Source organism: Eupeodes corollae, chromosome 1 (assembly GCF_945859685.1).
Source record: "Eupeodes corollae chromosome 1, idEupCoro1.1, whole genome shotgun sequence".
NCBI classification, from domain to species: domain Eukaryota; kingdom Metazoa; phylum Arthropoda; class Insecta; order Diptera; family Syrphidae; genus Eupeodes; species Eupeodes corollae.
Window position 1 is genome coordinate 178,341,071 of NC_079147.1, and position 17,403 is coordinate 178,358,473.

General features: G+C 34.8%; 1 protein-coding gene across 2 annotated transcripts in view; it reads right to left on the reverse strand.

Moving 5' to 3' along the window:
• LOC129954197 (uncharacterized) overlaps positions 1 to 17,403 on the reverse strand; it is a 339,004-nt gene that overhangs the window by 234,393 nt on the left and 87,208 nt on the right. For both annotated transcript variants that reach the window (XM_056067941.1, XM_056067940.1), the window contains exon 2: positions 1,764 to 3,318. In XM_056067941.1, coding sequence (XP_055923916.1) covers positions 1,764 to 1,836 — 73 coding nt within the window. In that variant the 5' untranslated portion in view covers positions 1,837 to 3,318. The remainder of the gene's footprint in view (positions 1 to 1,763; positions 3,319 to 17,403) is intronic.

A 17,403-nucleotide genomic window follows, 5' to 3' on the forward strand; every position in this document is an offset into this window, starting at 1 on the left:
AATGAATGAATTCTTGTGTTTAGTGAAAAATATTAGAACGGGTGCTTGCAGAAGAAAAATCTTCAAAGGCAGTCTTTAAAACATCTGCGAAGACGTTCGAAAGATGGCTTGAAAAATTGAAAGGTCATACTTGATGCATATCTTTCAATTTTACATTTACTATTAACTTATTTCCAAAACATGCGGGGGTTTATTTTTAGACCACAGCCATTATTCGAAATGAATTGAGAGTACACAAAATTTGAAAGAGGCACAAATTCATATAAAAGTTCCTGGTAAACTCTATCGCTGTTAAAAAATTTGAAACTAAACTAGGCCTTATTTAATATATTTGTTTAAAGTATTTGAATGTGAATCAAACCATGGCGGACTACAATTTAAAATTGTTAATTTGCGCAGTGGTAAAGTATCTACAAAAGAATCAAATAAGATTTCATAAAATCGTAAAATCATTTCATCTCAACACATATTTGAAAGTATTGCATCCCAGTTGAGTTCGAGTAAGTTTAAGAAATAGTAAGGGTGACAATAATTCTTTATGTGCGCAATTCCTTGGTCGTAAGATATAGCTTCTATTAAGCTTTCTTAAGCATAAATCATATAGTGTTAACGAAAAAACACGTGTAACATGATTAAAGTAAGCCAGTGAAATATATTTTCGAAAAAAAAAATTATAAAATTTTCAGCAACAAAAAATTTGAAAATGTAATCTCAAAAAATTACCCAGAAAATTCAGATTAAAGGCTTAAGGATACTTAGAGAGAGAATGTGATTAGAAATGATAATAACATATTTTCCATTGTCCCTATTTCGAAATGTCTTCCAAAAATTTCAACAAAAATGTAGTCATACGCGAGTACTCGACTTTTCTTCAACAGATTTCAATAATTCATATGATAAACGAATATTCAGAAATGGGATTTTCAACTCAATTCCTAAATCCTGATTCACACCACACACTCAGAAAATTCAACCTGCTATCAGATATCCATTTCCTATATCTACTTCCTCTTCAATTCTTTTTGTAATAACTTTTTTTCTTATTTCTAATCTACTTTCACATTGATATCTACAAATGTTCTTTCACCCCACCGAAATAATTTATTTTCCACCAATACTTTACTTTATTTTGCCTTATTTTTTTCTTTGCATTCCTCAAGTGCATTTGTGAATTCCCGTCGAGGACGAGGACGAGGACGAAGACGGCGAAGACACACATAGTATAGAACCTATAAAGCAAACGAATAAGGTAAAGAAGCAAGTATGAGAATTTCCAATTCAGCAAAATTGAAATCAAGCAAAACAGCGATTTCCCCACTCGATTTATATATTGGAAAAAATAAGAATAAAATGAAGAAAAGATATTTCGAATGTGAATGGAAAGGTGGCAATGGCAATCGAATAAGTAAGTAAGTAGGTGAAGAAGGCTAGAACTAGAAGAAGGGCTGATGCTGATTTCAAGGTAAGTGAAGTGAGAAAAATAAACTCCCACACTCCCTCACGTACTTCGCATCACCGCCAGATGGGGCACCAACTCTATTATATCCAAACTCAGCATCACCATCAGCATCAGCATACAACAATGTATTTTTCGAGAGCGCACCCCAGAGAAATAGAAAAATATTCAACTCGCCTTTAAAGCAAACAAAAATAGAAAATGAAAAGAATAAAAAAGAAAAAGAACGAACGTACCAACGAACGAACGAATGAATGAATGAATGAAAAAAAAAAGAAAAAGAATATAAATTTCCATATGCACTCACCTGGGATTGCAATGACTATCAGCAGGCAAAGAATTGCTGCTGATCGTAAATAGACGACCCGAGTGTGCAACATTTTATATCCTGTGAATTTGTGCAGGTTTCAGTGTATAGGTGTATCCTTAGACTGGTGGGCCACCTTTAGTGTTATCTTTCCTCCAATATAGTGGTAGCTGGTTTAGTTGGATAAAAATGGTATTTTTGCAACTTTTCTCACAGTTTACGCCAAACAAAAAAAAAAAAAACGAAAGCGAACGAAAATAACAACCTCTGGTCTAGGAAATATCCTTGAGGGATTTATATTTTATATCATTTGCCCTAAGCGCGGCGTGATATCAAAAACCTGGCAGATAGAAAAACGTTAACCGCGCCAACGAACGCGACGTGTGAGTGAGAAATATCTCTGTCTCTTATCCTTGCCACCACATTCGGTGACAACGACTACGACACACGATGAACAACACTTGGCCAGAAGGAAAAAACAAAACGATTTTTTTTTGTTTTAAATGGCGCCCAACTGGTAACACTATGTTTTTTTTTTGTATTTTCTCTCAATCCACAAACATGCACTTTGCCTTTAGAAACAGCAGGTGTCCTATGAACGTACGAAAAACCAAAATCTCTTGAAAACTGCTCACTTTAAGAATTTTCTTTACCCTTTCCGCCTCAAAAAAAAAACTAACACAAAACACGACGAAATTCCGTTTTGTAACCGACGACGACGACGATGTGACGGTGTCGATGGGTATTCAATTTTTTTTCGTTTGATTTTCTGTTATTGTTCTAGAAGAGAGAAAGATCTTTTGATATTTATTCACGCAATCAAATTATTGCGGTCAACAATTTTGCACACAGTTTTCTGAATTCTGAATTCTGGATTCTGGTCCTTTCCTAAATTCTGGTTGATGGCTTGATGGTGATGGCCGCCTGGGATAGCTCTCGTTCACTTATGTTGCATGCACAGTTATTGTTCCTTACACCACGTCATCGTCTGTTGATGCGTTACAAAGTGGGTTTTGTAGGTTACTCGTGCCTCGTTGAATCGTTGTATATCGTTGTTGTCCTTGTGAGTTTGTAAAGTGTGTGCGTCGTCCTCCTCTGGAATCAAATCATAATTGATTGAATTTTGCACATGGATAAATCTTTTGCTCTTCCTGTTTGTTGGTTGTAGAGAAAGTGAGAGAGGGTGAGGGTGAGTGAGTCACTCTCTAGAGCTGCAATAAATGGCTAAAATGGTAAAACCAGTAACACAGCTACAACAACAACACTAAGGATTGATGGGAAAATGTCGTCGTCGTTGTCGGTGCATTCAGTCAGGAAACAAACGTGCGGTTGCATCCGCTGCAGAGATAAATGGTGTTATGTTGGTGGTTCGCCTTTGGTATATGGGATGTGTACTATATTTATACTGTGCAGTAGAGAGGTGTCTTGCATATACTCGACGCTCGTAGGTTGGGTTGTTTTCCTGGATTCAATTTGTCTGAAATTTCGTTAGTATAAGGTGCTCCTTATAAAGTCGACGCAACAACAGCGTGAGTGTTGTTAGCAATGTTTATACCTGAAATGAAAAGATATAAAATTGTTTAAAGTTTTGCTCAAAGAAAAATATGAAATTATCATACTTTGGTTTATTTTGGTAATTTTGAGTATAAACTTTTATGTATACATGAAGCATTGTTTTTAGATCAAAATTCTCAAAGAATACAGTTAATGTTATTTTCTTGCTTGACTAAAAATTAAGTGTGCTTTTCAACTTTGTTAAGAAGCCAACAGCTACGTTTTTGATTTTATTTTTTTCAATTTTAAAAACCATAAGAATTATTTTTTTGCATATTATTTTGCAGACTTTTTAACCATAAACCCATAAAAGCGGAATGAAAATAGAATCAGATGCAAAATAATCTCTTTTTGCATGAAAGTTGTGAAACATTCTAAACAACTTAAAACTGAAACATTAATCAAATTCACATTATTAGAAACGGTTGAAAATATTTAAAATTTATATTTTAACTTAAACAAAATGTTTTAAATTAGAGACAATATTTTTTTCCGGACGGTAACTAAATATAATTGTTTTAACATTTCATTAATTTCCCATAGGAAGTTATTGTAATAAGTCCAATTTGTCGAGTTCAAAATTCCGTGCGTGTGTACGTACGTTCTTACGTTCGCGACGTATTTTTTGCCGTCCATAGAACCAGAAGAGATATCGACTTCAAAAAAAAATTGTTATTCAGATAAAAGTGCAGAAAAGGCTCTCAAAAAAATTGAATGGGTGGTTTTTTTTACCATAGAAGTTTAAAAAAAGTTGAAAATTTTGATTAACCCTTGACTTGAATTAAATTTTGTAATATATGTTGTAACGTGATACTAAACAAGTATATTATTGAAAAAAAATCTAATTAACGGAATTTTTTTATAAATCAAAATAACTGAAACAAAAAATGTTTCACCTCGAAAATTTTACAAATAAATAACGTTTTTGACATCAGATACAATTTTGAGAATAATCGAACTGACAGATTTTTTACAAAAATTGGTTAAAGAACACAAATTTTCTAGACAAAATAGATTTTGAAATCAAACTCTTTTATGTATGCAAAATATCGTTGGTAGTTTTTAAATTTTTTAGAATAATTTAACTGATGACTTTTTAACAAAACACGAAAACCTATAAAAAAGACAAATCTACAGACGGGATGGGAAGTTATCAAAGTGGGTCGGATCCCAGCCTCTTTTTACTTAACCATTGATTATGGTTTCAGTATAGGTTTTTCTTATATAAATTCCAAGAAAGAATTTTGTTTCTGACAATTTTTTGACATCATCTATTTCTTAGCTCGGTTTGCGTGAACTTCGTCTGTATAAATACGTTCCTACGTCTAAACAATCAATCTAAAAGAAAAGACAGATCACTTTTCAAGTCATTACTCATCAACATCGATACATTCGCGCCAGAAGTCTGATGATGGTCCAATACCAAAAAAGAAGTTCAAGACTTCACTTGGCTCAGCAACCCTTGCTTTATTCCTGGTATTTCTATTAGTACCCATGATAGCATGTGCTCCAGTTAAGATTCAACCATTTATGTCACAGACAGCGATATACTTTCAAAACTTCGGGACCTCAGCCATAACCACAAGTAGTTGAAACATAATCGCGTATTAAGACATTGACCCTTATTGGATTATGAATACGATTCCATTATAACATATACTCGTAGTAGGAAGCTAGCAGAAATTTGCCTACTGTTTCCAAATAAAAACGAGGCCTGCAAGGAGACAGTTCTCCAATTTGACCGGATAACTGCAGACATCGAAAAGAATAATGATCTCTTATCTGTAACATCAATCAGAGTTCGTCGTGGTGCTCTAAATTTCGTAGGCAATGTGGCTAATGCCTTATTTAGGGTTCTTGATGATGAATACGCCAACCACATGTTGGCTACAATAATAATAAAAGTAATAAAGCAAGATGAAGGCCACATAGTCAGCCTTATTTAAAATCAGACTTCAGTAATTGATATAACCATAAATATTATAAAATAAAATTAGCAAGAGATAAGTTCCCGTTTTGAAGAGATAGACGAAACCCTTTAACAGTTCACAGCTGTTATTAATGATATCAGACAACAATATCACCAGGAAAGACTGCATCAGCTTTTCAATTTAATCGCATGTGTTAGTATCTTTACAATTTCAAAAAGCCTCTATACTAGACGTAATGATCGATACTCATCATGGAAAAATTATTCTTCAACTTATTTCAACGGCTCAGTTAAAACAAGAGTTCACAAAGATAAAAGCTAACCTACCTTCCTCAGTCAGACTTCCAGTAGCTTTAGACGAAATTCCGAAGCTTTATCATCTTATGAGTATTCATGGCAAGTCTCTTAAAAACCACATAGTCTTTAAAATTGATTTACCACTCCTAAGTCTTAATTAATTCGAGCTCTTCAAAATTACTCCCGTTCCCGTTCTTGTCGGGGAGTCATTTTTTACCATACAACCATCAACCGACTGCATAATGATTAACCTGCATCGTGACCAGTATTACCCTCTATCAACACTTGAATTTCGAGGATGTTTTTCCCTTACTGAAAGAAAGACATCTATGCCATCTGCAGCATCGGATTTACAAACGTGGATCTAAAGTGAGCTCCTATGAAATCAACTTCATAAACCATGGTCAACAAACTCCTGCATGCAAAGTTGTAAACGCCAACGATGGCCCTCATTGGGTCCAGCTGCACAAGCCAAATGAATGGATTTACGTTTTGAGGTATAAAACCACTCTCAATGATGTTTGGAATGACACCGTAACACAAACCGTTTTGAAAGGTTCTGGAATTCTGAAAATTCCACCCGGCTGCATTATTAAAAATGACTTCATAACCTTGCGTGGCCATTTTATACAAAGAACGGTCTCTAGGATGTCACTCCTTCCAGCTGGAAACCAAGTATGCCTTCCCAGACAATTTGACATCAACCTCTTACGAAATCTTGCCGCTAAAAAAACATTTAGAAGAATTGGATGCAATCAAACGAGAACTCTTAAATTTTACCAAAGCGTTGCAGTGAGCTATTTCGTATTAATCATATCCATCATAATCCTTATCCTTACTACGATGGTCATACTGCTATTACTGCAAAAACAGAACGGTAATCTCCAAAGGTGAAAGAAAGCCTATCATAACCTTGGCAGATATCCAGGCTAACTTCGACTGCAAAAAAGAAGACCTCCACGACAAAAATTCCAACAACATAATCTTCGAAATGGTACTATAATTTCGAACATAGTTCAAAGGGTGGAGAACGTATTTTTAAATCCTTCCGATTATCATATTCCAACATTTTATAACATTTGCCCTACAACACCTTCTCTGTTTCATCAATGACAACAGCAACAGCTTTTCTGTATGCTTTATTTTCAAATCACATTCAACTTATTTTCTCACAATAGTCAGCAGTTTTCTTTTGCATTCATGCCCTGCGCTTACCTGGCTGAAATTTATTATATTTCTTGTTATATTTTATGTATCATATTATTTTTGTGTATTTTAGGAGTTTGTAAATTTAGCTAAGTAACCAAAATTATTGTATAAATAGTATTGTAAGCTAATAAAATTTATCATTTACGATCAAAAGGTTGTTCTGTATTATTCGTTATTATTGCTTCCCCCACCAGTGGTAAGGGGCAATAATAGTTCACAACAAACTTCGCACTATACTGCAATATACAAAAGGTACACACACCTTTTTGTATATCTTCATTCTGGTCAAGGTTTATGTACCCTGTCGAAGAGTCGGAGCAAAATAGTTCCGACTTAAACATCCATACGTCCCTACGTTTGGGAAGCTTTCTTCGTCTTCCATATATCAAGAACCAGTACAGATAATGACTTCAAATAAGTTTTGTTATTAAAATAATAATGAAGAAAGATGTAAAAAAGACTCTTAACAAAATTGAGTGCGTAATTTTCCTACCATATCAATTTAAAAAACAAATGTCGATTAACCCAAAATATCTCATGAACCAAGAATGTTAGCAAATTTAATTAAATTGTATATTGTATAATGTGGTGTAATACCAAACTGATAAGTAAAAAAATTCAATTAAAAAAAACTAATTGAATGCAACGAAGAATAAAATTTTTAACATTTGGTAAAATATTTAGACTCGAATCGACATTTTTTATTACAAAAAATAAAAACCTAAATAAATAGTACTAAAACTTGCTAAAAATGTATTTTCGACTCAAATATCTTTTTAAAAATTAAAAATATTTACTTCAAACTAATTTCATATTATATATATATATAAAAATCTAACAGTCAGTTTTTTCATACAAATTAAAATATACAAACAATGGTACGCTAAATTGGTGTTCGATTCTCGATATCTCGTTGTTATTAAGGAAAGGAAACGGCCTTAGAAAAATCCAATCTGTATTTTTTTATATAATGAAATATAATTTTTCAAAAACTGCTACTAAAATTGGTAAACATTTATTTTGCCTAAAGACCTCCTTAACATCAACCGATTTTAAAATCCAATGCAAAATATTGTTGGTCACTTTCAGTTATTTTTTTAGACAACATCTCAACATATTCCGATATCTGCCAAAAAATATTTATTTTACGCTGCTGTTATTCTAGTTCCAAAGCTATATGGAAAACGTAAAATACCTTTCAAGGGTAGGAACGATCAAACGAACGTAAAAACGAACCCACAGGCATCTCCTTAAAATACATAGATTTGATTCTAGGGATTTTGACATGTCTCGAGAAATTTCGAAACTTTCAAATCAACAAATTGGGACAATATCAATAATTTCAAATGCAAAGTAAATAAAAAAAGTACGCATGCGTTCCAGTGCATCTTTTTTCAAAAATTATACTAGGTTATAAGAAAACCAATTTAAAAAAAGCTGTGGTCTGGCAAAGCAATCCGACTGTTTTAATTTGGTTTGATATAACGATATAGTGATGGCCAAGCTCAGCCTTCATAACAATTTAGAATTCCGAATTCTTCTTTTTCAGAAGTTCATATGTAACAGTTAATTAAAATATAAGCATTGAGACTTTAAGATTTCAAAATTGACATCTTATGGTTCGTAAATTTGGCACATTGTATGTCTGGTAACTTCAAGACATGTACATACATATATCTAAGTGCTTCAAAGAATCTCTATCGTGCCAAGCTATTTTACTTGTCCAACAACACATGCGTAAATTTAAACCATGTGAAATTGTTTACCAGACCGTATTGCAACAAAATAAATTATATTTTCTTTGTAATTTCAAATATCATATTTAAAAATAAAACACTTAATTTTCTCAAAAATAGCTCATATTTACATTTTTGATTAACGTCTTTGATATTTTGCCTGTTGAGTGCACGATGTCTCGCTCAAAAGAAGAAATTATTTGTTGGTGTTATTTTTCTCTCATAAATATATGAACACCTTTCTTATAAGCATCTACCCCAACCATAAGTCTATAAAAATACATATAAAAATGCTTAAAAAAATATCTCCAGATAAACACCCCGCTTTATAGCTGTCAAAAAAATTATCACTGTTTATAGGACTTTTATTTTGAATCCGCATTCTCATAAACAATGCTCACTTTGATTGTTCTTTAATGTTTCAAATCGTCTATCCCATCTTGGTCCATTATTTCAGGACACATACAAAACAGATATACATATGTAGGTCCGCTCACACATACTTACAAGTGTATGTATATAATCAGACGCATAATTCAAGATTTATTAAATTTTCCTCAACTTACAATGTTTCATTCTGGTTCAATGCTTAAACAAGAAAAATAAAAAATGATAGCCTATTTATTTCAAGAAAATAAAATAAAACAACAACAGAAAAAAAACTAAACCAAAAACAAAAGACAAAATTCAGATATTTTAAAAATCCAACACACGTATTTACAGTTATAATACACCCAAGGACACTCCCAAAAGAAAAGATATAATCCCCCAAAAACCCATCCGTTTAACCACAATCCTTTAAACAACAAACACAAAATATCCTTCACACAACAATTTACATACACTTTTCGACGACGACGACAACAACAACAATAACAACAACAACAACAGCCAGTAAAACACAGAAAAGAGGCCCTTAAATCTTATCATCATCATAACCATTGAACTCATAAATAACCAGACTCAGAGGAGCAAACACAACCAACTGTAACCCCAAACTCAACTCAAAAAAATAAAAGAAAAATACAGAAAATGGTCTACATGACATAAAGCATTATCCCGACAAATATTTACTTTGGTCCTTCATCGATCAGGGAAATGGATTTTTGTTCCGTTTTTGTTTTTTGTGTTTTATCTGGAATTTTATTGCCTATAGTTTTTTTGTTTAACTAAAATGGATCCATCTACGTATTTGAAGGATATTTCGCTTTTTTGTTTTTCGAAAATGCATTGAATTTCTGTAACACTTTGTTTGCGGGAAAACGAACAAAACAAAGCAAGAACTAAAAAAATCAAGACCCGAAAAGGGTTATCGAGCGAAAGTCATCAATAACCTTGATTATGATTTATTCAGGCTTTTTGTTTTGTAAACGGTCTGGGTAATTTGTTTGCCCCGCGATAACTTTCACTCATTGACAAAGGTCTATATACTGACGAGGACGATGAAAGGGAAATTAAAAACAAACAAGTTCGATTACAAAAAAACAAATACCTATGATGATGTATTGAATTGATGGATTAAAAACGATTTCAAAATGTGCTCAGCATTTAAAAATATCTAATATTAATTGTGTGGCGTTCTAAGGCACACGAAGACAGGAACTTCAGGACATAACACGGATTATCATCATTCATGAGAAATAGGAAAACGGTTTTGGAGTAGGATCTCATATAGAATTATAATCAGCTAACGTGGCACAAGTAATTTTTCTTGAACACAGAAAAAAAATGTTCCGTCAGTGATAAGTTTAAGGACAAATTTTTACTTGTGTGACTCTCAAAAAGGGATTGCCACACAAGTGTTCAACCTTAGAATGAAAGTTGATTGCTGCACCTTAAGAAATTACAAACAAATTGAAAACTTGATAATGATAAAAGTTTCTATAATTTCGACAAAAAAATAAAAAAAATTGTAAAAAGGTACCATCAATTATATTATAAGTTGAACAGTATTTTCAAAATATCAATGGTTGAATTTAATGACAAAACATTTAATATTGAAATAAAGGAGATAATGGCAAGCTACGATATTTCATTTTTCTTTAACCGTCTAAACAACGAACTAAAACAAATAATCGGTAAGTTCAAAAATGATTCACTAAGTAGATTTCTAAAAATCTGAAAATAGTCTAGAAAGACAGATATAAGACCCGCCAATAAAATCCCAAGATGGCAAATGTGTCGGTAGCCCGGAAGAAAGAACTGATCTTTTTGATGAACATCTAGCCAATGTTTTTTAACTATTCCGAGCAAGTACGACTAAAAATCTTTTTTGATAAAAATGTCGTATACACAAATCCTTTTGTCCCGCTTAACTAAGTAAGTAGCATGTGTTAACATAAGCTTATCACTATACACAGGTTTTGGAAAAAATTGCCTCAATAACATTCAAAAACCTCCAATTTATAATTAACGCTTATTAGCAAATTGCAGAGTTCAATGTTATTCCTGAACAAGTTATGCCACCAACAGAAGTAACATTTTGAAGAGCAATATCGCGTTTTTCAATAATGGCAAAAGTTTTCGAGAAAGCAAAATAATAGAAAATTGATTTCGAATCACCAGTTTGGGTTTAGAAACCTAAGCCATTGACAAAGTTTGGCAAGTGATAATTGAGCACAAACGCCATGGTACTGGCCATGTAGTTTTTGAAATTGATGTTACTCAGAGCTATGGGCCAACTTTGTTTCTTTTATATACACGTGATAAATCCGTTACCGAAAGTCCTTCGTTAAGTAATGAGTGGTCCTTGGTATATAACAGGATGTGCATATGGTAGACATGTGCAATGGTGCATTCAATAGGACACAAATGTTCACAGGTTATTCTCAAAACCCACCTCTGTCTATCAACTATCCTACTCTCACCTTCCCACGGTGAACATCGGGTTTATAGTACCTCAACTGGAAGTTGGGTTTTTACTCCAGTGGAAAGTTGTTGGGAGCAGCAAGCGAGGAAGGGGGGAGAGGTGTTTCCACTAAGGCAACTCTCCTTATCCAAATGGCAGCGGACGAATTCTTGAGATGAAATCAACGGTGGCATCTACAGTTCCAATAAGGTTGAACGACTAAGTAAACACCTTTTAGGGCTTCTACCAAAATTCGGTATAACCAGCTGTTTATTCGACTCTCTATCTATGGAGTTAATCTAAACGCTGATGTGACGCCCCAGGTTGGGGGTTGTGCCGTCGGGGTGACTTCATGACCACTAAAAAAATACCTTAGTTGCGAAGCACCAATAAGCCTTGGATACGTACGGATTTATTGTAGACATCAAACGCAAACGAAATAAGGTCGACGAACTTCAGATCTGTACGTGGAATGTTAAGTCCCTTAATAGACCACGTGCAGCAGCACAATTAACAGCTAAACTGCTGCAAGTCAATCCAAGAAGTGCGACGAGATGGACTGTCAAACGCAAACTAAAAGACTGCGATGTATCTATCTATTTGGATGCGGATGTTTTATTGGAACTAGACTGAGGCTAAAAGTCTGGAGTTTCAACAGTGTGAGCGAGCGCATCAAGACAATCCGCATAAGAGCTAAATTCGCCAACATAAGCCTTATATACGCTCACACCCCAATAGAGGAGAAATATTAAGACACCAAAGACATATGCTTCCAGCTCTTAGACAAGACCTATGAGCAAAGCCCAAGCAACGACATTAAAATTGTCTTTGATGGTACAATCCGAAGATACAGCCTACACGACACTACCTCCTACAACGGATTCAGGGTGATAGATTTCGCTGCGGTTCGAGACGTTCTGGTAGCTAGTACGTTCACACAACTTGATATCCAAAAGGGGACTTGGAAATCTCCTGATCAATCAACTGTCAACCAGATTGACCACATTTCGATCGACGCACTACACTTCTCCAGTATACAGGATGTCCAAACATTCCGAGGGGCCAAAATTGACTCGGATCATTACCTCGTTGTAGCTAAGGTACGGCTACGGATATCCCGAGCCAAGCCAAAACAAGGAAGTACTGTGAGAAGATTCGACGGTAGACGGCTACAATCGCAAGATACTGCCATGTCCTTTTCCGATCGAGTCTCTAATAACCTCTTAAGGAGTCCTATGCTTCCTGCATTAAGCATTGAAAACCAGTGGCAACATTGCCTTGCAGCCATCAGAGATGCCGCCTCTGAAGTGCTAGGTTTCACACGGCCACCACAGCGAAACCCCTGGTTTGACGACGAATGCCAGCAAGCTCACGCAGCGAAACAAGAGGCATACAAAAAGGACTAGAGCTGTTCGCGAGCTCTACGAGCAGAAGAGGAGAGAGGAACACCGGCTTCTTAGATGGAAAAAAAGCATGTAAGCTAGCCAAGGCATAAAACATCATCCCGACTACCCAGTATCAAGTGCCGATTGTATCCACTAATACTGGTTCTGCTGCTTCACCCTATCAGTTCGGTCCCCTTCGGTCACAGCCCTACTAAACCGAAGCAGTTCTGCTGCGCCTCGTGCCATGACATCCCAATTGTACAGGAGTCACCTATACACGGTTCTTCGTCTGATTTGGTAGATTAGCGGAACTGCCAAACTATCCTGTATCAGACTGCATCTATCTAAGAAGAGAAATGCTTCTATTGGAATGAAGCTGCTCAAGCGTGCACTTTCAAAATACTCGTCGTTCGGATAGAACGTCCCGAAAATTAAATTGTTGGTCAAAGACAATGTGACCTCGAACGAGTTTTATCACCAAATTGTCAATTCTGTTGATTCGAGCCCCGTTGTATAGGACCTCGTTGAAATAGTAATGCACGAAAGAAGATTCGGATGTTCTATATAAGCCGGTACAGCGTCGTAAGCACTGCCACTCGAACACCCGAAACTTATCCATCTGTGAAGAGGCAACCTTGAACCACACAGGACAACCATAAACGATCATCGTCCGTATCAGGGCCATGTAGCAAATTACCTTCACTCAGAAGCCGACTACTGTAAAACTGCTGTTCCGTCAGAGTGAAGGGTCCTCTTGCCCTGGTCAGAGCAGCATTTATATGTCTGTTGAAAAATAAATACTTATCTTACCAGAAATCGCGATTCACTTAAATTTTGTTCGTTAAACGCTGCACGTGAGCACGCATCCCTCGTGGCCTTAGCCAACGGAGTCTGGAACAGAATTGTCTCCGACTTCTAGACATTTATTATTAGTTTTCAGTCGTCGGAATATCGCTGCATCTTGTCGAAATCACACTGCAAGAGAATTCTAATAACATCAACCTTTCGGTCATTTCTGTACGCAAATAGATTGTTGGCGAAGCAATTGCCTTTGTTAGACTACCTATTAGATTGCTGGTGTAAATGCTGAAGAAAATCTGCGACTTAACCCTGTTGAAGACCATTTTAATTAGGAATGTTGTGGTAGAAGTTACATTGCTACTTCTTACAACAAACTTTCTACCGTTAATCATCTCATAAAGTATATACAACAATGGTTTGCCTATTCCAAGTCTGCTCAGTTTTAGGTAGAGACCCTCTAACCATACGGTGTCAAAGGCCTTTTCCAAATCGAGCAGAACAGCACATGTGCATTGTTGTTTTGATTTTTTCCATTAGATATAAGAAATGAGTTAAGACGCAGAATGAATTGTGTAGTCCAACGCACTAACCATCATGCCACGGGTAGGAATTTACCCCTTAGAAAGATTTTTAGCAGACAGAACTATGGCGCAGGCAATCTCAAATCTGCGAGCTTTGAATTTAATTTCTTTGCTATAAATAGTTGAAATGATGTTAATTTAGATTTAAGTATATATTGTAAAAATATCGTTAGATTTTAAGGAATTTAATAAATATTAAAGTGTTGTTATAAACTACTTACAAAAATAAGAGTTTGCCATTTCTGTGATTGTAAAAATGTTCATTCTATTTAAATGCTTAAATATTTTGTCTGAAAATGTTTTTTTAAAAAATTATTTAATACAACGTTTGCAAATATCTAAACAATTTTATATGAATTTATATCAATTTCTTGGATTTCTTTTTAAACTCTAGCTGGGTTGGAAATTCTTCCCCAAAGTACTTAATTTCCAAATTGTTCTTACACGGGGCTGTCATGTATGATAATTTGTTTGCATCTTAATTTTTAAAAATGAGCATTTAACTCCTAATCGCGCAAAATTTTTCATAATTGTCTTTAGTAAAAACATCAATATCTATTTTGTAAAATGTACCACACACATTTTGAAAGATTTTGGTAAATGTTTATTTTCAATCACGCATTGATTACAAGAAACTAAATTTAGAAAATTATTGGACACATTCGAATTAGGAAGAGGGGAGCCTTAAAGAGTTTTGGTCATACCAAAGTTGTCAGGTATTAACCCGTAAAGTGTTGGCTTTGGCATTTTAATTCTTAAAATGTTTATTTTAAATTTAATTTATTAAAAATATTAATTATGATCCTTCAACAGAAAACAGTAAACTGAATGCGTACTTATGAACTCTTTCATTACTTTCAATGCCAATGTAGATTTTGCATACTCTTCCAGGACATAAAACAAAAAAAAATAATCCAGTTCGGAGGATTAGTCCAGTGCATGGATATTAAGTTTTGAAGCATTTCGTAGAATCCATCGAATGTGTTCTATCAGTTTCAATTGATTAATTTGTAATAATAAAAACTCCACGATATGATATTTTTTAGTAAACCAAAGCAAATTTCCCGTTTTTTAAAACGAAAAGACAAGGAAGAATATGATTCTATGTTTTTTCAGTAATAAATTTGTGACTGTCCAAAATTTCCTAGAAATGTTTTTTGGTGGTATTTATTTTTTAAATATATACCAATTTTAGCAAATGTATAACATGCTCCTGGTTCTTGGTATAAATGCCTGCTCTGATGAAAAGAACACCAGCCTTCGAGGGACTTTATTTCGAGTGAAATCTGCATTTCAGTCGCGTTTATTTGAGATTTTACATTATTCAGAGGAATAGTAAACGGGTTTAAATAATAATAAGCAACATATGTACCTCGCCCATTTCATCGTCGTATCGGCATGGTCATTTTTAATTAAAAATCTCAAGTTCAATTTTTTTTGTCCAGAGTTTTTCATAAAAATCTTTTTTTTTTCTATGCCGGTAATATGGAGATGAAATACACACTCAACTCATGTAGATACCGACTCTAATATTGAAACTAAAAAAACTTTGTGGAGGTTTTCAAAATTGCCAAACCTAACATCAAGCCCCTGCTCTTATATCTTTGCTGCCTAGCATAGTGTGTTTAAAATCCGTAAAACTTTCCCTCTCACCCCTCTCACATGGAAATTTTATTTGCCCATGACAGCTTTGCCCTGAAATAAGAGTTTGTGAGTCCTTTTTTTTGTGTTGCATTTTCAAAACTCCACTCAACGTCCATCAAAAAAGTTGCATCGCATGTTTGCATAGAAGTTGCAATTGACTGATTTTCCATTTGGTATAGAAATACCTACGAAACCTATACGCTCCCCGGTATTCCTCTAAAGCTTACCATCATCGTAGTTACCACTACAAAACCTAAAAGAACCGCACATACATCTAACTAGCTGTACCTATATGAGAGTGTGTTGGTTTTTATTTTTTGTTAGTTGTTTTAAAGGAAATTTTCAACTGAGTTTTTCCGAAAAGTTACACGTTGTGAAGCTTGTGGAAAATTGAAATTAGACGGGAATTGAAAAAGTTAGAAAACAGCAGAAGTTTCAACAGCTAGCAGGACGCAACACAAAAAAGAATCAAACAAAAAAAAACACACAGAGAAAAAGGACATAAGCAAGGACGAAGTTGGTATAGGCCAGATGTAGTTAGCTACTTTTCCACATTTATTTCGACTTTATTTTAACACACTTTATGTTTAATGATGGAAATGGAAACCTCATGCAGAGCACTATAGCATTACTAGCACTAGCTCCATCAGCACTAGCAGCAACTCATCTTTGCCACCGTCAGCATCATCATCATCATCGATGTCCCAGCCCAGTTCATGTTCATGTTCGAAGTTAATGAGAGAGAGACTCCTTCCTTCTGGCTTTTTTTTTCTGTCCGAAGCGAGAGAGAATGACTAGGATATTTTCCAGAAATGATTGTGCAACTTCAACTACTGATGAGTGTCCTATGATCTCAACACACACCCATCCACCCACACACACCAAGATACTGATGGTCATTCATTTAAGTAAACCCCTCTATCGTAGTTTTGTTCTTGAGAATTTGGCTATGGATCGTTAGGCGCGTGGTGTTTGGTTTTGGTCGGTTCTTCTCATTTTGTGCGTCATTGTCAGGAATTTTTTTGTGCAAAAATAATACAAGAAGAAAAATATCCTTGAAGTCATCCGCCTGATGGAGCCGAGCCGTCATTATCATCATCAGCATCAGTGGAGAGTGACTTTATCATCATCATTATCGCTGATGTAACTACCGCCTCTTTCATACAAAACGCTGCGCGCCATCATTGTTTTTATTGCCATGTGATTCCGGTTTAATTGCCTAAGTTTTTATGTTTAAATAGTCGAGGCTCGGGGTTGTGATGATGGGGTTGTTTTTTGCTCCTTCTGATGATACGTACACTGGTCTTTTTATTATTTTTCTGTTTCTGTTCTGTTCTGTTTTTTAATTTGACATTTTATTGGGTTGTTGTGTTATCCTTTTTTTGTGTTTTGGTAAGACTACAGGAAATGGTTAGTTTGTTTTCTTAAAATTGGTGTAAATAAATCAAAGTTGAGTTACGAAATAATTAAACTAAAGAGGAAACGTTGAAGGTCCTTTTTTTGGTTCTGTGTTAGTGTATGTGTGTGTGGGGATGTAATATAGGGGATGGTTATTTGCATAGATTAACATGGAATTAGTGTCAGTTGAATATTCAAGAAATCGACCTTGTTTTTGATGGGTTTACATCAGAGAGGTCAAGGAACGAAAGTTGGAT